The sequence below is a fragment of the Calliphora vicina genome, chromosome 2 (genome assembly GCF_958450345.1).
Source record: "Calliphora vicina chromosome 2, idCalVici1.1, whole genome shotgun sequence".
NCBI classification, from domain to species: domain Eukaryota; kingdom Metazoa; phylum Arthropoda; class Insecta; order Diptera; family Calliphoridae; genus Calliphora; species Calliphora vicina.
Genome location: NC_088781.1, coordinates 69,298,763 through 69,324,304, shown reverse-complemented (window position 1 = coordinate 69,324,304; position 25,542 = coordinate 69,298,763). Strand labels below are relative to the sequence as shown.

At 31.9% G+C, this 25,542-nt stretch overlaps 2 protein-coding genes across 2 annotated transcripts in view; one reads left to right on the top strand and one right to left on the bottom strand.

The window, feature by feature from the left end:
- The window catches only part of Gr32a (Gustatory receptor 32a), a 25,653-nt gene extending 20,309 nt beyond the window's left edge, over window positions 1-5,344 (top strand). Inside the window, exon 4 of the mRNA XM_065502195.1 lies at window positions 5,208-5,344. Coding sequence (XP_065358267.1) covers window positions 5,208-5,336 — 129 coding nt within the window. The 3' untranslated portion in view covers window positions 5,337-5,344. The remainder of the gene's footprint in view (window positions 1-5,207) is intronic.
- LOC135952313 (endoplasmic reticulum transmembrane helix translocase) lies at window positions 5,340-25,542 on the bottom strand. The gene is made up of 8 exons (XM_065502194.1): window positions 24,398-25,542; window positions 10,758-11,710; window positions 9,741-10,683; window positions 9,456-9,652; window positions 6,797-6,939; window positions 6,595-6,727; window positions 6,369-6,512; window positions 5,340-6,294 (listed from the first exon to the last, which is right to left on the bottom strand). The coding sequence occupies exons 1-8, from the start codon at window positions 25,425-25,427 to the stop codon at window positions 6,175-6,177; spliced, it is 3,663 nt and encodes a 1,220-aa protein (XP_065358266.1). The 5' UTR covers window positions 25,428-25,542; the 3' UTR covers window positions 5,340-6,174.

Genomic DNA, 25,542 nt, shown 5'->3' with positions numbered 1-25,542 from the left:
TCGGGTTGAGATCAGCTGACTGAGCTGAGCGATTTAAGTGCTTAGGAACATTATAAATAAGACATTCCTTTACTAATCTAGAGGTGTGTTTGGGACCGTTGTCTTGTTGGAAGCAATACAAACGTCCCAAGTCTAATTTTTCAGAACTTTATTTTAAGTTTTCTTATAATATATTGAGGTATGCATATTTATCCATCGTGTTTTCAACAAAAATAGGATTTCCCACCCCAGATGAAGCCATGCTACCCCAAACAATAATGTTACCTCCTCCATGCTTTACGGTTAGCGTCAAATGCTTCGGATTCATTTCAGTATTTGGCTTTCTCCATAACATTTCTCTTCCATCAGAACCAAAAACATTCAATTTACTTTCATCGCTAAAAATAACTTGATCCCAAAATAAAAAATCTTTATCAATATGCTCGATAGCATAATCCAATCTCTTTTTCATGTTCACTTTTCGAACAAGGGGCTTCTTACGGCTTACTCGACCATTGTATCCATTTAGTTTAAGAGCGTTTGGGGGTTTATCGTTAATTCATTACTAGTTTTCATGTTTCCCGCAATTACACATGCGCTAATTTTTGGATTACCTTCTGCAAATCGTGCAATTCTTCTCTAAATGGTGGTTTATTTTTCTTGGACGGTCAGTTCTTGGTTTATTTGTCATTGTTCCGGTTTTTTTGAACTGTTGAATAACATACTGAATGGAATATCGTGGTCTTTTACAATATCCTTGATTTCGGTTAGATTTTTTCCTTCATTTTGCAAGTTAATAATAATTTTCTTTCTATCCTTTAAAGTCCATTCCATGCACAACCATTAAAATGCTGAAATTGCTCAGAAAGGAGGACCTACCACATATTAAATTAGTTTAATATTTGGATTCCTTGCCTTAAAATAGTTAACTGTACGAATTTATTTTAGTGTATTGAATTTATGTAAATTTGTATGATTTTAAGGAAAATGTTTTTATTTTTTTTATGTTGATCTCTAGTTTATAAGATTTTTTATAAAATGAATTAAAAAAGTTTTAAATATGTATTGAAAAGTGACCATAAATTGCTAGTTTATATTATGAGTATGTCTGTACGGAGACTTAATTGATTCAGTGTATATGAACGAAAAATGTTTTTATGAGAAAATTGGAAAATCTTCTTTACGAAAGCACCGAATGGACCTAATGTAGTATTTTTGGTGTCTAAAACCATATTCAGAAAATTTCCTTTCCAATGATACCAGTTTGGAGCTAATCGGTTGGATGGTCAAATCAAATATTAGTCGGACGATTCACGGTATGGACTATAAAGCGGGTGAGGTTAAACATCCCAACCACTTCATTCTGAATACAGGTATTGCAACATGTGGCCTAGCGTTGTTATGATGGAATATTACGGTTTTATTCTGGGAGTTTTTCAGCCAATTCATGCTTTAAACGAATCAGTTGCGTTCGGTACAGGTTCGCTGTGATGGTCTGATCAGATTGAATTAACCATTGCCAATATTAGCGTCAATCATGTGAGGCTTTAAAAAATCAAAGCCAAGGTACCAAGGTAGAAAGGCAATTGTAAAGCATCAAATAAATACTGGCGAAGCCACGCCAATAAAACAGGCGCGCAGAAGAATTCCTCGAACAAAACGAAGTGAAGAGTGAGCTCCTTGGAGCTCGCCTGTTGTTTTAGTTAAGACCACAGCACTAGATTTTGCGTCGATTATAGAAAGCTGAACGATGTCACCAAAAAAGATAGCTAGCTACCCGCTACCAAGAATTGGCGACACCCTGGACATACTAGCTGGAACAAAATGGTTCTCCACATTGGACTTGCAAAGTGGTTATTGGCAGGTAGAGATTTCAGACAAGGAGAAAACCGCCTTTATCGCGAGTGATGGGTTGTGGCAGTTTAATGTGATGCCATTTGTTTCAGAAAGATGTTAAGTATTTAGGGCCTCGCGTAACAACAAACGACATGTCAATAGTTGAAAATAAAATATGAGCTGTCAAGGACTGGCCTCGTCCGAAAAATCTTCACGAATTGCGCAGAAGAGAATGGGCCTTTTCGTATTTGATGCGCATCTGTGATTAGTTTGCGATGCTGATGCAAGTCAGCTGATGCTGTTGCGCAGACAATGCATCAGCCATTTTAGTGATGCTTGTTTGATGGTTTTTTGCGCATCATCTGTTTTTCTGTTGCTTTTTAGAACTCAACATTGGCGGTGTTGCCAACTTTGGCATGTTAGAACGTACTGCGCATCAGATGCAGCGCAGTGATGCATTTCCGAAAAGGCCCAATGGCAACATAATAGATCACCTATTGCAAAGCAGAGGCTGTCCGCAGCAGTACGAAAACTTAAAAGAGCCCTTCATTTAGAAGAGGATCGCATAAACGAAAATTATATTAAAAGTTTCACGAGTACAAAATACACAAATTCCTCTCTTTGGAAGGCAACGAGGAACATTAAGCCACCGGTAGAGGTAGAGGCACAAAACGCTTTAAGAAAAGCTGACGGAACTTGGACTCGAAGTGCTATAGAAAAAGCCTCAGCATATGCTGAACATTTAAGTGAAGTATTTCAACCCAATTCCACGGCAAATGAGTTTGATCTAGAAGAATTGCCAGCTTCAACAATGGCTAATGCAGCGATATTAGTCCTGAGAATGTTAATAGAGTAATTAAAAATAATTTAAACTTGAAAAAATCACTGGGATATGATTTAATAACGCCATCAATGATTAAAAACCTACCAAATGTGTTTAACTGGACAGATTATGAAATCTTTTCAATTAAAGAAATATTGTTCTGCTGTCTTTTTAGACGTTGCTCAGGCTTTTGACAAGGTATGGCATAAAGGTCTAGTACATAAAATCAAATGTTTACTATCACTATGTACTCATAAATTGCTGGAGTCTTATTTATCGCATAGACTTCAGAGTTAAGTACAAAGATTATGAGACGAGAGAATACAAGATTAGAGCTGGCGTTCCACATTGAAGTGTACTAGGACCTACGCTATATTTGATTTACACCTCCGACCTGCCTACGTGCGATAAACTAACTAAACATTTGCTGATGATACCGCCATTATTAGCTCACACGAAACCCCACTCATAGCATCTAGTCAACTACAAAATTATCTCGTACGCGTGGAGTCATGGTTGAAAAACTGGCGAATAAAGGTAAATGAGCTGAAAAGTAAACATGTTACGTTCGCTCTAAGGAGAGGAAATTGCCCACCTGTCACACTCAACAACGTTAATATACCGCAGTCTGATTATGTCACCTACCTTGGTATTCATCTAGATAGACGGCTTACTTGGCGCCGACGCATAGAAACCAAGAGACTTCACATGAAGTTAAAAGCCACTAGCTTTCATTGGTTAATCAGTGACCAATCAAAATTAAGCCTTGCATATAAAGTCATCCTGTATAAGACCGTTTTAAAACCAATTTGGACATATGGAATACAATTATGGGGAATGGCTAGCAACACCAGTATTGATCTCATACAAAGGGCCCAATCTAAAATTCTTAGGACCATGACGGGAGCACCATGGTATATAAGAAATGAAAACATCCACAGGGACTTAAAGTGACATTGGTAAAGGAAGAGTTCAAGAAAGTCCGTGAGAAATATTTTGTAAAGCTGCGAACCCATCCCAATACGCTTGCAAGACAACTTGAGCAGATCCAAACCTGATCCAGGCTCCGTAGAGCAGATCTACCACCCCGCTAAGATGAGTGCCAGTTAACCATGAAGGCTCTCTTGTTGAAGAGCAAATAGTTTTAATTTTAGTTATAAGATTTAAATTCTTATTGTAAAATCATTCTGCCCTCAGGTGGTTGCTTTAATTTAAACAACCTGAAGGGCAACTGGATCGTTGGATAGAGCGGCTTCAAAGTTATGAGTTTAGCGTCGAGCACTGGAAAGATTTGAAACATGGCAATGCGGACGCACTCTCAAGACATCACTGCAAGGTGGGATGCAAGCATTGTAAAAAAATCCGAGGAAAAGGAACTTGTTGAGAGTCCTGTGAAGATTGGTCTGAAGTGATCCCATACTGACTCTGGAAGAATATTTAAGAAAAGTGGTCAGTACACATCAAAAGGACTGTGATGAACACATACCAAAAATTCTGTTAACTTACAGATCAGCTTTTCATAACTCCACCTCTCGAACAACTGCAAAAATTGTCTTTGGAACTGAGCAGAAATTGTCTGGCGATTTAGAATGGACTGTCACCCAAACGACGTGGTGTACAGAATACAGAAAGAAAAAGAGTTATTAGCATTGTTTGTAAGTAAGATAATTCATGAAGCTACTGGAAGATGGCGGTGTGTATAAATAGTGGCAGCGGTTGCAGTCAGTAGTTAGTTTATCATAGGCGCTGTTAGAATAAACATAAACTGCATTACCAGTGTATTCTTGTACATTATAAAGTGTGTAAATTAAGATTGTGTATTCCTGTGAATTATAAACGTGCATTTGTTTATAAACACGGAATGACTATTTAAACTGCTGTGTATATTTGAATAAAGAGTTGTTTCTATTTTAAACTTCTAAACTGTTTTTATTTGCAATCAAAATAATTAGGTTTATTTAAAGGAAACATAAATATATTATATAGAGTAACGGTAACGATATTTTATATTATTTTAGCGGATTGAAAGGATATTTTTAAAAAAAAAAAAATTGTTCGATTTTTATAACCATTTTATGTGATGAAAATCTGTCGATGTTAAAATGTGTTATTTATTTGAAATAATTTGTCTGCTTTTACACAGGGCAATTTTTCTTGCGCAAGTCTAGAGTTTATAGGAGAGAAATGCAAGAAGAAAGAAGAGGGGTACACACTTGCTTGTACTGGCAAGTCTCTTCAAATTTATTTTGTTTTCTCATTTTCAATATGGCGTCTATTAGGTTTTGCCATACAAAATTGCTAACAGACTTGCTGTGTGTAAACAGACGAGCAAGTTTAAAAGGGAATCGACGAGACTTGCTTCAAGTAAACTTGCCCTGTGTAAAAGCAGACTTTCAAAGAATTTAGCAAAAAATATTACACAACTTAAGATTTTAAACAACTGACAAACAGTAAATCCGTATTTGTTATTGAAATCGATTTTCATCACATTCCTGACTGACTCTAATTTGCTTGCAAGTAAAGTACGTTGCAAATGTATACCACTAATTCTTATTTTTCTATTTTCAAGATATTTTCGGCTGTTACAACGTATCTGGTTATTTTAATACAATTTAAACAATTGGAGGATTCGAAAATGGTAGAACCTACGGCAATTACATTTATTGCAACAACAGCAAAATCAAATGAAACAATTTAAGAATTTAGCACGACAAAAGAATATATTTTTAATCTTTTTTCTTTTCAAATTATTATTTTTTTTATTCTACCAGTTTAAAGAGAGAAATAATATAAATTGATCTATTTATGTACACTTACATATATGTATGTATTTATTAATGTATACTATATATAATTAATAATAAAACACTGATTTTATTTAATCTTTACATAAATTTTCTGGTTTTAAATGTATTGAATATCTACCTACATATGATGTATGTAATGTATCCATACATATGTAAATATGTATGTTTGTTTTACAACAAATGCATCATATAGTATAAATACATAATATCTATATGTATGTATGAATGTATACAATCGGGTATGTATGTTTAAATGTGTGTTTTGTAAGTAAGCTGTGTGTCCTCTTATAATTTTAAATATTTTTTTTTTTCATTTCAGTTTTTATTTTAAAAAATTAAAAATCATATACATTTGGTATAAAAAGGAAAACACTCGTAAAATAACAAAAATAGTTAAATATTTTTAAATAAATTAACTCGAGTTTTTACGACATTACAGTAAATTAGTAATGTAAATTAGATACGATGATGAGCCAAAGCTCTAAATTATAACAAAAAAATGGAAAAAACAATACACCATTTACTAAAAGACAATTATTTATAAACTGATTGAAATTCCAAACAAGGGGAAAAAAGAAAAGAACATATTTTGATAGCTTTACAAAAGCATAAGCGAAATAATTATACTAAAAATCTTAAAGAGTAAGAAATTCCATAATTTAAATAAATATGTAATTCAAAAACCGATGAATTGATAGAGATAAAGAAAATTAATACGATAGAATGATTTTAAGAATTCAGTGCTTTAGATTTTCGTCTGGTTTCACCGAAAAGGAATGAACATACTCTATCAACCACAAAGGCTGCAATGGTATCGGCCAACAAAACGTAGATCAGTATTTGGCGGAACTAAAAAGAATTAAAATGAAATGAGAAATGTATCAATTAACATATTTGCCATCAGCAGTAAGCTGAACACTTACATCACTAGGAAAATCGACAATTTCAAAGGTGTTTGTCAAATCTGACGATAGACCTAAAGCCAACATAACCACCAAACCAGTAGACACAAGAATTGAATACAAAAGTAAACGATTTTCACGCAAACTTTCCATAAACGGATGCCCCTATAGATGAGAACAAACATAACAAAAAAAAAATATTCTATGTAACAATGTTGCAATTGAAATATTAATTATGATTAATTACCTTGTAGTTTACAGCAAAAGTGGATACTTGTAATGCCAAACAAATTATGTACACTGTGCTGTTAATAATATTCGGTTCAAACTTTTGTTTTTCTTCAGCATCCATGTCAATGTACAATTTAACTTTGCCTTCTCTACTCAAGTAAAAATAATTGATTATGAGCTAAATCTATAAAAATTTCTAGTAAATGAAGTGAATTTACCTTGGTGGAGCCCTGGCCGTTGCCTCTTGGGTTAAATAAAACAATGCTGTGAAATGAACAGCAAATTGGCACAGTATTGTAGTGACCGTATAAAAATTAAAAATATTTGGCAGGGGTGCTGTTTTAGAGAGGGTTTTTAAAGGCTGTAAAAAGTTAAAACATTTAAAAGGTTAGTTTATTTTTAAATTATATAATTTATCAGAGATATTATTTAAAAAAAATCATTCATAATCTTGTTCGTTTATATCATTGTATCTTCATTATTTAATGAAGAAAAACATGCAAATCATATATAAAAAATTATTTATTTAGTCCAATTAGTGCCGGAAGAAAAATGTGTTCTGCCTTCCTACTTCTTATTCGAATGTGGCCATTATTATTTAAAATTTTGCGGACTGGTGAACATGTTCTTTGATGTCGGTTTAAAAAAAATCTAAGAGTTTCTGCCAATGTGCCAGTTAATTTGAATTGTTTTTAGTTTTATTTGAGTCAACTTTACATTTATATGGTAAATCCATGTAAGACAACTTTCGAAATGTATACCTTGGCCTAATCCGATACCAACAAATCATGCGATTTCAGAAATAAAACCTGATTTAAATAGTAGATACTAATTAATATCTTTCTAATCTGTATTTAACCCAAATGTTTACATCTCAAATATACGAGAAAACATGAATTTTCATTTTGACGTTTACAACAAAAAACACAAAAAATAATTGACTTGATAAAACTATGTGAAAGACTAAAGAACGGAGCATATTTTATATTACTCAGTTCAAAACACCTGGATCTTGAGTTATGACGTTGTTGCAGCAAATGAGCGATATATTATGAAATTTTAATAGAGAAACAAATTTGATTTTTTAAATAACATACTTATAATTTATTGCAAAATGCCTATGCGTCCTGTAAAAACACAATGTAAAAAAACAAGTGTAAAAACACAATGTAAAGTAAGGCACCTACAAAAATAAAATAATTAATTGTTCCGTAAATAAATAAATTCGAAGATTTTCATTAATAATTAAAATAGATTTCCAATAGCCCATGTGTATTTGTGGATAAATTACATCTCAATTTGTATATTAAACCATCATGATATACTTTATCAATCGATCATAACAATATTTTCATTCATCAAACGTTTTTCTTATGACATTTGTCATCCGAATAAAAATTATTCGAATAATCGAGAAAAAATAAATTTTTTTATTCGAATAAATATTTTTCTATTTAGAATAAAAAATTATTCGATCAATTATTGCCGAATAATCGAATACTCAAATAAATTTAAAGTTAAAATTAAACAAATAAAAATGACGACTAGTAGTTTATAATATTATTCCAAGTGGTTGCATTGGAAATTTTATTAGAAACGATTTTTTAAATTCATTCATAAGGTTAAACTATCTGCAATAGTGTTAGAATAATTTACCAAATTATAATAAACAATATGGATATAATTGAAATCTATTTTAATCAAACACCTTAAGAATTTAGTGAAAGTCAAGAATTAAAGCCATGGGTATTATTTGTACTGGCAAATTGTGACGGCAAACAAAAAGGCACGATTTCTGTTTTTCATGACTTTTTTTAAAATTCAGCTTTTAGCTCTTTTCTGATTGGTTGCTGATGATGAAGATAACGATTATGTTACCATAAAAATGCAAACATGGTTGAAAAAAAGGCATCGTATAAATGCAAGGGGATTTTCGTTTTTAAGGTTTTTAAAAGAGAAACAAAAAAAAAGCCATGACTTTAAATCAACATGTAAATGTCGCCTTATACGAATTTAAAATTATAAGAGGTTTTGTTTTAAAATTTGAATATGAATACTGAGGTAAGTTTTTCAGTCTACAATTATTTCATAAACTTTTAACGAGACTTTATATAATTAAAATTATATAATTTATTAATATCACTATTTACATATACATATTTGTTATTAATTTTGTTGAGAATGAACGAATATTTGTAAGGATACACTGTATTTCTCCTGCAATTTATTTTATTTTTTATTTATTTATTTTCAACAACCTAGCCTATTGGCCATAAAGCTGACCACACGCGGAATGATTTGTGATTGAAAATTTTCAATTACTTGTGATTTTGTTCGCGCTCAGCCCCATTAACAAGTAACAAGACGTCGAACACGAACAAATCGGACTCACAAATCATCCGTGTGTGTCCAGCTTAACCGGTTATTTCAAATAATTGTATATTCTACTTAATATATTCCTCTGTTTTGCAACTCTGTTTATCTTTGAACTAACAACTTAACATTGTAAGATCGTTTCCAGTTTAATAAATGTATTTAAACCAACAAATTTAGTATTTTCATTCATTGTTAATAAAGAAATTATGGAAATATGTCTGGTAATTTTTTACTCGATTTTCGTTCGAATAATCGAGGAAATTTTAAAATTAAAATTAATTTGTCACTTTGATAAATTAGATAATCTTTTCCTGGCAAGGTATCATGGTAACTAGTAAAACAACTAAGTACCAACTATAAGCTTCCAAATCACATGCTTTTTCTAGGACTTTCCCGGGAAATAAATTGCCATTTTTTGTTCGTTTAAATGACGAGAAAAAAATTTTTCAATTCTAAAAATCAAAAATGCTAGCCTTATGAATACATAATATGTATACTTACTTTTGAGCGTGTAATGAAAAGGAAACATGCTGCAATGAAGAGACCCTGCAATGTGGCCTGCGTGTCACTGAACTTTACACCATCAATATAGAGCACAGATTGACAATAGGCTGATATGAGAGCATTTAAAGCCAAAATTTTAAACATTTGCAATGTGGTGACTAAAGTACAGCGTCCTTGTTTTATGATATGATTAACTATGGAATAAAAAACATAAATAATAACATCGCAACTTACTTGATTGTGTGTTTGCATTCAACCGAATAAATTGCTAATAGAACTTACCGCACATAATCGATGACGATTTGCTAGTAAATGGTGCTGCAATACTAGCATCACCCAATTTTACAACCGACACCTGTTCTTCGTCTATTTCTCGTAACACTGTTTGCAATCGTGCTTGTGTTTGGGAAAGTTGTTCCCGTCTCTGTTGAAGTGCACGCTCACGTGGTGACAATGCATGGTTTTGTGGACGATTAGCCAGAGCTGCTGGAGCGTTGCGACCACCTAACCGTTGATTGGCAGTAGCTGCAACATTAGTTGGGGTAGCAGCATTTTCAACAGTACCAGTAGCCGCCAGGGCAGTGTTGGTGTTTCGTTTCGATGGTACATTAGAGAGCAACGATACTCCCACATTAGCATGTTTCAAAGCACCCACATCGTTTGTACCATCACCACACATAAGAGTACAGTAGCCGAGATACTTAAGCGTCGTTATTACATATTCCTTCTGCTTGGGTGCAAAGCGGGCGCAGACTGTAATGCGCGGTAGGATTTGCAACATGTATTTATGCTGATTTTCCTTAAGATATTGCAGACCTTCGCCGGTTATACATAGATCGAAATCATTCAAAGAGTCCAAGTCCAGACTAAAAGCACTTTCACCATCAATAGAAACCCACTGCCATTCGCCTGCGATCTTGGGAGAGGCAGAGAGGACAAGCAACTTCTTTCGTGTAAAACGCAATTCTTTGGCAACATGACAAGCGGTCAAAGGATTGTCACCAGTTATCATTACCACCTTATGAGAAGCTTGAATAAGCTCTTTGATGACGCTTTTGGAATCTGGTTTCATTGGGCACGAAATTATAACAAATCCAGCAAAGGTAAGATCACACTCAACATCTTCACGTTTAAGTTCACGGACTTGTTGATTGCTCATAGTGCCGAACTCTTTAATGCCTAAAGCTAATACACGTGCGCCTCGGCGGGAATATTCTAAGAATGTCTACGGTACAAAATATTGTTGTGGTTTAACGAGACTACTTACAAAAGTTGATATTAAAAGCGAGTGACACCTACCTTTTCATAATTTTCCGGTACATTTTTCAACATTTTCATTAAAATTTCTGGCGCTCCCTTAACTGTGCCAATGTAACTAACTTCGTTACCGAAAGGCGACAAATAGCCAGCCAAAACGGACATGCGTTTTAGTGCAGATGAAAAATAGAAACGTTGATAGATACGCAATGGTTTCAATTTTCCACGTTTTGGTATAACACTTTCCTGCTTTGTAAGATTCCAGTCAACAGCTGTGAGTGTTGCTTTTTCCAGGGGATCTCCGACTAAACCGTCTTCAAGCATAACCAATGAATGGCAAGTGGCCAAAACTTGGACGGTACTGTCCTCTGCTTTCTCCATCGGTATGATGGCGCCATCGTTTGTTAGTCCGGCCACACCTTCTACCATCAAATTGTCTGAAGTCAAGGTGCCTGTTTTATCGAAACAACAGATTTGTACTTTGCCAGCAAAAGGAATACGGAAAGGTTCCGTACAAAACACATACAACTTTGACAGTTGCATTAGCGAGGTATTGACGGCCAATGTCAATTCAATTGGTAGATCGGGGGGAATGATAGATGTAAGAATTAATGTGCATTCCAAAAACAGTTTGTAGCGATTACGTTCAGGATCTTCACTACCCTTAATCCAAACATAAGAAGCCGCTGCAACAGCGAATATCATTAGGAATACAATGAAGGCAAACGTTTCCAAATTGTTTTCTGTTACACGTTTGACTCCAAACAAAATTGTACGCAATAATTTGCCTTGAGATGTATTGAATCCAGTACGAATGACATAACCAATGCAACCGCCATCCGGTGCCCGCATTGCGTCTTTAGTAGGTGGCGTATGTTGCACCACTTTGGTGCCACCAAACAAAACAAACAGTTTTCCCTCGCCATCCACATCGAGTTCAGTATTGAGGTTATCGAGAGATTCTAAGGACTCCTTCATTTGTGGTACTGATTCGCCTGTAATGAAAAAATATGTAGGTATTTTAAAAATCACCTCAAAGAAAATACATTCACAGAAAGCTATTGGTTTGGGAAAACTACAAATATATATGGTTTTTTTTGTTTTTTCAACTATCTGCGAAATCATGCAGTAGGCGCTAGGTGATCTTACGGTTTGAAAAACGCAAAAGGCATTTCGCCATGTTCTGAAAACCACGCAATTTGCTATTGGTTTCAGTATACATACTAGGGTTTGACGCCAAATTTTTTAGCGTTTTCGTTTGTCATAAAACCAGTATGGCGTTTTCAAATCGAAAACGCAAATTTTAAGCGATATGCGCTTTTCAGAACATGGGCGATTATCAGAGCGTTCCAAGTATCTAGGAACCTTCCTTGATTATATAGTGGGAGTCTTCAAACTTTGTGTGGGACAGCTAGTTTGTCGGGACAGCTAGTTATAATATAGTTTTCATTCCAATAAAATAAATAAAAAATTATAAACATTTGATAAAAACTTTAAACTGAAAAATAATTTAAATTAAAAATGTTCAATCAAAATACGCAAGATGAAAACAAAATAAATATGAACTCATATAAAACATTATTATTTGATTAAAACTGTGGGTAGGTAATAAGCACGCGAATATTTTCTTAAATTTTATGCTGATTTGAAATGTATGCAATATTTAAAACATTCAAATATTTGCAAAATTATGCCTATGTATTGTGAATGAGATGAAAATATGTACAGTGACTCAAACGCAAAATCGGGCAAGAGTTTGTCTGATATAAATGTGCTCTAAACATAAACGGATGTACCAAACAAATTGTTTTTTTCGCTTCTATTTACAGTCCACGTACCTATATCTCTAAAAAAATAACAAAAACTAATATTTATTTAGTTGCATAATTAAAACTGTAAACTTTTATCGTTTATGACCCGCAAACGACATGATAGTTTATATCATAGAATAAACACATAGAACGGAAGGAGAGAGTAATATATATGGAAAAATTACTCTCTTTTCACACATACAGGTGATACAATAACAAAATACATGCAATACATTCTCATGAATTAGGTTTTTGACAACAGACTTAGGTTTTTGGCTCTTAGTTACCTATCTAGTTGATGTCTATGGTTTATATCATCTAGATGATATCGTTTTAATATCGTTTGGTTTATTGGGAAAATGTATGTATTTGAATGACATACGTTGGGGAAACTTTCATACTAATTTTACATTTAGGAAGTGATATTAAAGCAGTGATTTTAAAAATATTTATATCGCATTTAAAATTAAAAACAAAAACCCTTTAATTAATTAATTAAAAAGTATCACTTTAACTAAAAATTAAAGAAAACAATGTTTCATTAATTTTATTGAAGTTTATTTTTACAATTATTTTTATATCCACTTTTTATTGAATTTATAAAAAGCATTTAAATTTGTTTTGAACTAAATTATTTAATTGTTTTCTTAACCCTTTGATGTCAAATGTTGCTTATAGGCAACATTGTATATTTTCGGTCATAGTTCCTATAGTTTCTGTTATTTTTGCTGGCGGTTTTTTTCCAAATGAAATTAATATGTGTGAGCATTCATTTATGAAAGTATATTTTTAAAAGCTTTACAAGTGTTCATTTGCGAGCTAGTTGAAGTGGTGTTCAGCGGAATAAGTTGTTCTACAAAAATTCAAATAAAAACTAATCACCCTTGAATTTTTTTATAAAAAGTGAATTTTACTATACAACAGAAACAGATAAAATAAAATAAAGTTTGCAAAACTTAAAAAAAAAATGTATTTAATGTCAGGAATTTCATGAACTCAATGTTGCTTATAAGCAACATTTGTCCATAGTAGTAATTATTTTTTTTAAATGCACCCAAAAGGTCTCACAGAATCAGAATTAAAACAGATAATCGATTTCGATTGGAAAATTCTGATGATGCAGAAGGTGAAGAAGAAGAAAAGTTATAATTTGGTGAGAGTAATTGATCAATCAACAATTGATCAGGTAGCTGAAAATCCAGTTTCAGAATGCAAACGCTGATGTCGTAAACAAAAGAAGTATATGAATATACCTCGATCAAGACAGAAAAACGAAACATATATCATTGTTGAATTTTCAATTCATGATAGCAAACGAGCTTCTATACGCATCTGACATTACGCCAATAAACCAACGGAAATGAGCTCGTCTATCGGCAATCCTTTCAAGCATGCACCATCTAACATTTCAAACGTTTCTTCACAAAGTTCATCGTCGTCAACAAAACGATCATACGTACAGAACCTCCAAAATCCATGTCATTGGGTTAAATGGCGAGCAAAAGGAAGGTGTAGATTATTACACACCAGTATTCCAAAATCAAAATGTTCAAAATGTATGGTACACTTATGTTGCTAGCCACATAAAATTGTTTTGTTTCATATCACACATGAAATGTATTTAAAATTAATAAAAATAACATGACATATCACTATTTGTTTGTGTTTTAAAATGTACCACAATGGCGCAAAGTTGCTTATAAGCAACATCTAATAACGGTAAAACCATAAGTTGTAGAGGCTTGAAATTAATATCAGATTATACTCAAGGCTCAACCAATGACCTAATGTATCTATATACATATATAAAAGAGTAACGTTACTGACTGACTGATTCATCATCGCACAGCCCAAACGGCTGAAGCTAGAATCACGAAATTTTAACTGTGGGTTCCTCCCTTCCCAAGGTTCCTCCCTTCCCGGGTAGACTTTTTGGTACTTTTTCTATAATCGAATGGTACTTTTTGTAATTTCTTCACCAATGGACCTAGAAACATGAAATAAAGCTTACATGGGCCAGAGTGGGTGGGAATCCACAAGTGCCTGATTTTTGATACTTTTTATATATTATATTGGTACTTTTTTGAATTTTCTGTAATAATGGACATACAAATATGATATATGTTCTAAAGTGAGTGAGAATTCTAGGGGGAGACTTTTTGGTACTTTTTCTTTATTCTAATGGTACTTTTTTGAATTTTCTATAACAATGAACTTAGAAACATGATATTTAGCATACACTGAATCAATTAAGTCTCCGTACAGACTTACTCATAATATAAACTAGCTATTTATGGTCACTTTTAAATACATATTTAAACCTTTTTTTAAGTCATTTTATAAAAAATCTTATAAACTAGAAATCAACATAAAAAAACTACAAACATATTCAATAAAAACATAAAAATTTACATAAATTCATTGATATTACGAAAAGTATCACCAAAAAAGTCTCCGTACAGTTAACCGTTTTAAGGCAAGGAATCCCAATATTAATCTTAATTGAATTTAATATGTGGTAGGTCATCCTTTCTGAGCAATTGCAGCATTTTAATGGCTGTGCATGGAATGGACCAGCTTTGTTGTTGTCAGTGAATCTATTTTATACCACTCTTCCATTATAATGGCTTTTAGCTGATCTTTACTCGTTATATTGTGCTGCCGAATCTTTCTTTCCAAGTGATCCCATAGATGCTCAATCGGGTTGAGATCAGGTGACTGAGCTGAGCGATTTAAGTACTTAGGAACATTATAAATAAGACATTCCTTTACTAATCTAAAGGTGTCTTTGGGATCGTTGTCTTGTTGGAAGCAATACAAAGGTCCCAAGCCTAATTTTTCAGAACTTTGTTTTAAGTTTTCTTTTAATATATTAAGATATGCATATTTATCCATCGTGTTTTAAACAAAAATAAGATTTCTCACCCCAGATGAAGCCATGCCCCCAAACAATAACGTTATCTCCTCCATGCTTTACGGTTAGCGTCAAATGCTTCGGATTCATTTCAGTATTTGGCTTTCTCCATAACATTTCTCTTCCAACAGAACCAAAAACATACAATTTACTTTCATCGCTAAAAATAACTCGATCCCAAAATAAAAAATCTTTATCAATATGCTCGATTGCGTAATCCAATCTCTTTTTCATGTTCACTTTTTGAACAAGGGGCTTCTTACGGCTTACTCGACCATTGTATCCATTTAGTTTAAGAGCGTTACTTACAGTTTGGGGGTTTACCGTTAATTCATCACTAGTTTGGATTACCTTCTACAAATCGTACAATTCTTCTCTCTAAGTGGTGGTCTATTTTTCTTGGATGGTCAGTTCTTTGTTTATTTGCCATTGTTCCGGTTTTTCTGAACTGTTGAATAACGTACTGAATGGAAGAGCGTGGTCTTTTTACAATATACTTGATTTCAGTTAGATTTTTTCCTTCATTTTGCAAGTTAATAATAATTTTCTTTCTATCTATTAAAATTTGCTTATTTATATTCCAACAACAAAGCTGGTCCATTCCATGCACAGCCATTAAAATGAAGCAATTGCTCAGAAAGGAGGACCTACCACATATTAAATGCAATTAAGTTTAATATTGGGATTCCTTGCCTTAAAATAGTTAACTGTACGGAGACTTTTTGGTGATACTTTTCATACAATTATTGAATTTATGCAAATTTTTATGTTTTTAATGAAAATGTTTGTAGTTTTTTTATGTTGATTTTTAGTTTATAAGATTTTTTATAAAATGAATTAAAAAATATTAAATATGTATTGAAAAGTGACCATAAATTGGTAGTTTATATTATGAGTATGTCTGTACGGAGACTTAATTGATTCAGTGTATATGGTCCTAAGTGAGTGAGAATTCTAGAGATAGACTTTTTGGTACTTTTTCTTTATTCGACTTTTTGTAATTTCTTCACCAATTAACCTAAAACCATGAAATTAAGCTTATATGGGAGTGAGTGGGAGTGAGTGGGAAACCACAAGTGGGGGCTTTTTGGTACTTTTTATATATTCTAATGGTACTTTTTGAATTTTCTGCAATAATGGACATAGAAATATGAAATTAGGCGTCTATGGTCCCAAGTGAGTGAAAATTCAAGGCCATACTTCTTGGTACTTTTTTTTGTTCTCATAGGTACTTTTTTGATTTTACTATAATAATGGACCTAAAGTTTCCAAAAAACCGAAAAATTTCAAAACCATGGTTTCGATTTTTTTCGGTTTTGTGATAATTTTTAAATATTAATTGTTATAGAAACAAAATTAGTTGATAATATAGGAAAGGCTATACAAATTTAAAATTCAAACTTGACGGGTTATGGTTTAGTGAGTGCGACTTCAAAAGTGATAATCAATGGTACTATTTGTTTATTGCAATGGTACTTTTTGAATATTTTATAATAATAAACCTAAAAATTTAAAATTAGGCACACATGATTCTGAATGAATTTGAATTCACAAAGGGTGTCTTTAGTGGTAACTTTCTTTTGCATTTTCTATAATAATGGACCCAGAAATATGAAATTAGACATTTACAATCAGATTCACAAAGGGAGACTTAATAGTACTATTTCACTCTTCTAATTGGGGTGGCGAAGCGCACCGGGTAAGCTAGTTCAAAATATTTTTAATCACGACAACTTTAATTCTGATATCAAAGGGTTAATTAAATAATGAATAATAACATAAATATAAAGCAATTCACTCACATTACAAAATAACTTACAAATATATAATAATACATACTCGTATAAACATAAACCCCCATATTAACACAAATTTTTAATTTTGTTCGAATTAAAGTTTAATTTATTTTTTTATATTTTAGTTTGTAAACTGTAAGTATAGCTTTAGTTTAAAAAATAACTATTCATTGTGAAAATGGGGGTTAATAAAGCACACATGATAATTATATTTTTGATACATACAGTGACGGACAATACAATAGAATCACTACATATAAATTTAAGTAAATTATTAAAACTACAGAATTTAGTTCAAAAATTTAAATTATTTCAGTATGTATTAATGTCTATGGTGTACACAAAAAATAAATAAAACTAAAATAAAAAATGAACACATTCTTATATTAAAAATTATGACAAATATAAAAAAACTAAATGAGATACGCGACATTAAAATAGAATCAATCAGTCTAATACTTATAAAAATTAAAGAACATCTTAAAAACGCATTGTTTTCCTAATATTTTGTTGCATAACCATTATTTTTGATAACAGCATCACATCTTTTTAGCATTGAATTTACCAATCGTTCGTATGTAGAACGAGGAATATCGTACCAGATTTCCTGAATTTTTTGCCATAATTCTTCCTTGTTTTTCACTTTTTCAGGTCCAAGTTTATCTTTGACTATTTTCCATAGGGCCACTCCATAATATCAATTTTGTTATCTGAAAACCACATTTTCGGAAGACATGAAGTGTGCTTTGGGTCGTTATCTTGTTGGAATACCCATTTTAAGGGCATACTCCATTCTGCATGTGGCTTCATAGCATTTTCCAAAATATTCACGTACAGGTGCTTATCCATATTTTCCTTAATCCAGTAAATTGGGCCAACGCCATACCAAGAGAAGCATCCCCATATCATAATATTTCCACCACCATGTTTGAACGTTTTTGTTGTATACCGAGGATCTAATTCAGCATTTTTTGGACGTCTGACCCATGTTTTACCATCGCTACCAATCAAATTAATTTTTGTTTCATCCGTCCACAACACATTTCGCCACTTTTTTTTTCCGGGCCACACCAATCCTAATGTTCTTTGGCAAATTTCTTTCTTGCTGCCACATGCTTTTTAGTGAGCATAGGAACTTTTCTTGAAGTTCTGCCATGGATGCTGGATCCACCAATCTTCTTTGAACAGTTCTTGTGGATAGTTCACAACCAACCTCCTTCCGGATTGCGTCAGCGGACTTAAATGGATCTCGTTTGGATATTATAACAATTAAATTATCTTCATGATGACTAGTTTTTCGTGGTTTTCCCATGGAACGTGGCGGCTTGCGGATGGATAACGCATTGAAAACAAATTTCTGGGATCGTCCTACTAATTTAGCAATTTCACGTTGAGATCGGCCGGAACAACTTAAATTTTTAATAATTTTCCTTTCTTCTTCAGTGCAATGTTTTGCGCGACCCATTTTTTGATAAATATTTTATTACCGATATCTAATATTTAATAATTACTATTAAAATATTTTCTCATTGACAAAAAAATCCAAAAATGAAAAGTCAAAGCCAACTTTTAATTTAATTTTTTAAATGTGATTCTATTTATTGTCGCAATGTATTCAACAAAATTTACGTTTCATATCATTTAATTTGAAAAGTAACAATGTTATTAATATTGTAATAAGTTGTAATTGTAAGAGTTAACCACATAGACAAAATTCAAAGTCAAAATAAAAATAGAGTTTAATATATTATATATTAATCATAGTTTTAAATGAAATATTGGTAGTGATTCTATTGTAATGTCCGTCACTGTATTAATATTTTCATTGGTGATAATAGAATACCGTTTTGTGGATCAACTTAGGTGTGTATGTTGATCATCGCCTTTCGTTTGAAAGGCACATAGGATCATTTACATGGCAGAGTTTTGGGTATTGTGTACAATATATTCAAATAACATTTATTTACCAGTACAGATTAAATACATACAAATTAGCTGATGCTCTCTTGATGCCACATATTCTTTTTGCATTGAAAGTTTTTTTCTGGCACTACAGCTTTTAATCATACTAGGCTTAATCGTATTGTAAACTCTATCGTGCGTTATTCTTATGGTATTCGTAGATGGATGCATATTTCTGAATATGTGAAACGATTTTTGGGATGTATGTAGTTTTATTTAAGTTTATTTCTTATCGTAACCTGTTTTTTCTTTATGGTTATTAAATTTGGTTTGCCTTTTTTAATTTGCTCAGAATTTTCTTTTTCTCACTCTAGGAGAAACCCCCAAATTGTAATTCCTAGAATTAGGTGTTCGCATTTTGAACGTTCATTTATTTTTATAATTGTTCGTTGTTGGAATTACTTGCCACTTGACATACGTAAAAAAAGTACAGTCGGACATGCCGAAATATGCCCTACATCAACCATTTTCATACATATACCCACATACAGTAGCCCAATAAAGTCTACATATAGTAAAATCAATTGTGTTACTTTAGTTTAAAGTAGTTTTTTTATTTTTTTTTACTGAAATACATATCGCACTCGTTCAACAATACAGTATTAACTCAAAATTTTTAAAAATTCACTTTTTGCAAGAAGTCAACTAACAACACCAATATCTATCTACTGTAAAAATTTCAACGTATTCCGATTACTCTTTCATCTCGAAAACCACACTTGAGACCATTTTTGTGATAATTAGTGACTACCTTGTATCAACAAAAAGGTATTGTTTTGAGTTTATTGTTTAGGTCACGCCTACATTTTTGTGGGCGGGGCTTTTAAGTTTCATAATATTTTGAACTTTAAAGCCCAAAAAATAAAAAAAAATAAAACGTTATTTGAATTAGAATCAATAATTCTAATAACGTTTTGGACTTGATAGGTAATCTTGCTAAGCCCGACTAAGTGATGTTATTTTAATTTTTTTAGTATGAATTTATCATTTTAACAAACATATTTCATTACTTTTAAGAAATTTAATTAGAATTACTGTATGTAGACTTTATTGGGCTACTGTATATCTACAATCTAAAAATTAATTAAAAATTGATTAGGAATAAGGCCCTAAATCATTGGTGTCCAGCAGTACGCCCGCGGGCACCGTCTATGTGTGAGTTTCTTATATATGTGAAACCGAAATTAAAAAAACGAACATGAGTTATTTTACAAGTGCTGCCAGTGAAGGATATTTTCATAAGAAATTTGGTTCAGTGTACACTAGGGTATTCAATCGATTAACCGTTAATCGGTTAACTGATTAATTTTTGTCGGTTAACTGTTCGAATAATTTAAAATTGACGATTTTCAAATAACGAATAAACCGATTAATTTGTGTCGATTGTGTCGATTAACCGAAATGTCTCTTTTTTGCACTTTATACAGAATTATTTTTTAAAATTTAATTTCTTAACTCGTGAACATTCCCTTCTAGCAATAGTAATTTGAAGTATAGTACGGAAACTGAAACTAAGGAATTTGGAAATGACATTTTTTCTAGAATATTCTATGATGAACTTTGTGATAATGAGTTGAAGGACGAAATGGTAATAGACGAAACTAAAGATATTACTGAAACGAGTCTTTAATGAGAACTTAACGATACTATTAAAGTATTCAAAATCTAATAAAATATGCTTAGAAAAAACTAAAAAAAGAACTGAGAAATTGGATACTTTTTATCGTGCCTTATTTTCTATTTTTCCAAATCTACAATCAGTGAGGTAGTTTTTACAAGTCAAGTTTAATTAAAACTAAAAAAAATCGTTTAAAATTTAAGCATTTAAATTACATTCTTTTTTTAAAAGATTATTTTAGACGATCTCCTTAAAATCTAAAAAAGGAACTCACATGTGTATATTTTTATTTATTGTTTTGTTGAATTATTATGTTTTGTTTGTTTTTTATGTTTTTGTTCTTTTTAGTAAGAAAATGCTTATATAAGTATACAAAATTCGTGTTTTCTTTTCAATTTAAAATTAAAATAGAAATTATTCGGTTAATCGAATAATCTAATATTAACCGATTATTAACCGATTAAATCTAAACCCCGATTAATTATTTGCTCGATTAACCGATTAATCCAGAAACCCGATTAATTGAATACCCTAGTGTACACACATCGTAACACTAGAATACGAAGAAAATCTATTGCTGTGAGAGTTTGGTTAACAATGCCCTAAATGTTTAACCAATCATCATATTTATTTTGGTCGTCATATCTTCATATGAAACTTATTGAATGGAATTTTATCTCGATAATTATTTCAGGAGTATGCTTTATATGGACCAATAACAATATAATCATGAGATATTAACAACAAATTTATGGCAAATTTTATCATGATTCTAGTGTATTTAACGTATTCATTAGCAATCTATCGAAATTCAGTGAGAACTTTAATATGCGATAAGTTGATGTTATCATTAAAACGGTTTTCTTGTTTTAGTTCAGTTTGATAATCAATATTTTTATTTATATAAACTATTTTTAATATATTTATTTGATTAGTCGACAATATTTGTTATTCATTCGAATAAAATTTTTTTCCTGAAGTTTCGGTGATATTATATCTGATAGACCTTTCTATAGTCATCGGTTTCCTGTAAAAGGTCTTATGGATGGAGTCTAAATAAAAATAGGGTGCCCTGATAGACTTGTCGATAGTCTGCTGGACTATTAATCTGAGGGTTGCGGGTTCGATTCCCGCCAGAAATTAAAAAAAAATTAATGCAAAATATGTACATATGTATTTCTCTTTTAACTGATATTTTGGAACTAGAAGGAATATATAAAAATCTAGTGTCACAATGTTAGTGTTTGAACTCCTCCGAAACGGCTCAACCGATTTTTATGAAATTTTGTGTGTATGTTTGGTAGCTATGAGAATAGGTCGTAAAGAATATTTCATACCGCTATCCAGAATTTATTTTTACCATTTTTTGGCTAAAAGCTTTTTTTTCGCATTTTATTTATTTGGCATTATAAAATTCCTATAACCCCAAATTTTCATCAACCGACCCTCACCCACCCGTTTTTTAGCCGAGATTTTAGTACTTTGTATGAGCAATATCCAAATATCAATATTTAACTATTTTTATGAAATTTTGTATATATTTTTGGTAGGTACGAGAATATTATATATCATACCGCTAGGACATTAGGATGTCCCTATCCATTTTTTTAAATATTTTTCGCCAAAAAATTATGTTTGTATTTCTCTTCATTTGGCATCAAAAATACCTATAATGCCAACTTCACATAGAATACATTCGCTATTTTTTATTTAACAACCAAAATATTCACAAGAAATAATTTGTATGGCAGAACAACGTTTGCCGGATTAGCTAGTAAAATATAAATTTTACAACCAATTCGAATTTTTACACTTCCCTTTCCTTTTTAAATTTGAGTGTTAGTGATATAATTTTATTTGAAAAGTGGATATTCATTTATTTTATATACTAATAGCTTTTTGTACCCAGCGTTACACGGGTTTTCATTATATGTTATTCAGGACCGCTGTTATATTATAGGAATACCTGAATAATTATAAACGTTTTCTGCAAAAATTTTGCGATATGAAATTAGTTGTAGTTAATTCTGTAAAGAAATTTTTAAGACTGACATCGAAAAATTAATTTTTTAACTAATTATATATCTAATAAAAATTACTCGGGAGTTTTTTTCCCTTTTCCTATATTTCCTATTCATAATCAGTGTTAAAAATAAAAAAGGAAAAAACTACCGGAGAATTTTTATTCATAAAAGACACATAAAATTCCATTTTTTACACGTTGTTACATTTTTTTGTGATTGTAAAAATCTACAACTCAAATTATATTGCTTTAGAACAGTGGTGCCCGAAATCACAATTCGCTAGCACGCGTAATAGGGCAAGAAAATTCTGCTGGCGTTACTTTGATACACATACACTATAAGCTTACTTGTGCGTTTTCTTATAATGATCATGTGTTTGTTGCTTTGTTTTTATCTCAGAGAACAAAATCAAATCAAATTCTCCGCTGTTTTACCAACACAACCAAAGCTTTGATGGTATGTGTTCGGGCACCACTGCTTTAGAACAAAGGATACAAAGAGTACCAAAAAAGTACCTACATTTTGTTGTACCTTTTTAACCAGTTTGATGCAGAGACCTGCCGAACGGCTGTAAGATGGCTGAGCCACCATTTTAGATAAAAGTTCCTTATAAATTTTAAACAATTTTCGGAATTTCAGTTTTTAAATTTTTATTTTTTTACAATTTGAGTAATTTTTCTTTAGTCGACTGACAGCCGGCATCGAGCCGACGTGAAATTTGATCGGCGCAAGTCTGGTTTGATGGCTTTAAAGTATATAACCATTTTTAACCCTGTCGGCTATTGAAAATAAATTTTTCTAATAATTTTTTTTTTTTAATTCAGTAAACTATAACACTTCAGAATAAAATATAAAAAAGTACCAACCAAACTATTAATTTTTACCCTTTCGCCTTCAAATGTGAATTGTTTGTAAAATTTTGTATGTACTTAAAAATATTTATATTTACAATTTTAAGTCAGTAGTTCGTTCATTTGTTTAAAACAAAAAATGTCGTTGTTATGGAAAAAGTACTTTTCAAATACATATTTACGTGACTCTTCTAAACTATAACACAATTTTTATCTATTTAGACCAATGGAACCAAAAAAAAGTACCAATAATCAATTTGTAGCTTTTTCCACCTTTAATTTTGTATTAAAGGTCGTGGAAATTACCATATTCTATAGACATACGTACATATTGTGTTAACTCGAGTCTGAGTTTCAAAATAATCTAGAACTTTATCACACAATTAATTGAATTCTCCCTAACCATGACCGAATCATTACATTAAAATTTTATTTATTACTAAATTTTTTTGTTCAAATAGAGCGGATAATTCGAATAATCCCCAGTAACACGAAGTCTGGTTATGTTTTAACTAATAGTTATACTGACAGTTTTCATACAAAAATTATTTTAACCGACAGTATAACTATTAGTTAAGGCATAACCAGACTTCGTGTTAACGGGGGAAAGTCGTTTTTCTCGAAACGAATTTAAAATTAATCGTAATTCGACAAATATAATATTTAAGTTAGATAAAACAAATTTCATACAATATGTTTTTCTTACCTGTTAACATGCTCTCATCCACTATACAACTTCCACGTAGCAATACCAAATCGCAAGGAACAATATTGTCATCTTGAGATCTAGTTATTGAGACTAAATCACCGGGTAACAACTGATCTGATAACATTTGTCTCCATTTATTTTGACGAAAAACGTTTATTAAATAAGGCTTGTTTCCCATTTTACGAATTTCGGACATATTGCGCAATTGCTGTTGCACTAAAGTACATTCGAAAACAATTAGCATACACAGTGTGAATAAAGAATAATACCAATATTCGTCTAGACACCAAAGACCAACAGAAAATATTTGAAATACGAAAAACGGCGCAGTAGCCCTCTCAATGAACAATTCAGAAAATTCTGGGACAACCATCTCCATTTGATTGTTACCATACGTCTTTTCTGCCAATGTAATGGCAGCCTCCGTCTCAAGACCACGTGACTTTGAATAATTCTGCAAAAGTTCATTGACGGGAAACTCGATGTCTCTGAAGGTGGCTTTCTCTTCATCCCAAATGTATTTGGTTTTTTGGAACAGAAAATAATACAGTTCTCGGCCATCCTCCAATGTGGTTCTTCTGATAGATACCATTTCAGATGATCCATTATTTTCAGTCGGAACTACTTTGGCGAGTACTCCCACTTTCGGTACTTTGACCTTCCGGCAGTTTAAAAACGCCAAAACATGAACACTCCAATAGCAACACAGCAATGTCAATACATGAACAAATGCTATAGCAGCAATTGTAACAAGACCGGCTTCGTAATATTCTTCAACGCCATAGACCGCAATCCACAAATAAAATGCTCCCAGATACAAAGGTATGAAAGGCAGCACGACACCACTTAAAGCTATGGGGTTCCGTAGGTATAGTGTTACATATTGCACTAAATCATCAATGCCATAACTTGTGCCAGCAATGCTCGCACCTTTGTTTTTGGAATTTATTGCATTTCCCGAATCTAAGGTTTGTTTTTGCAAAATTAATTTATTTTTGACATCTTTTTCTTCTTTGCTACCACTCATTTTATTCGCAATTGCATCGACTTTTGTTCGTCATTTATTTTTGGAAATAGTTTTTCTCAATTTTCCGACAAATTATCAGGAAAATTCATAAATACTGAAAATCACAAATTTATAC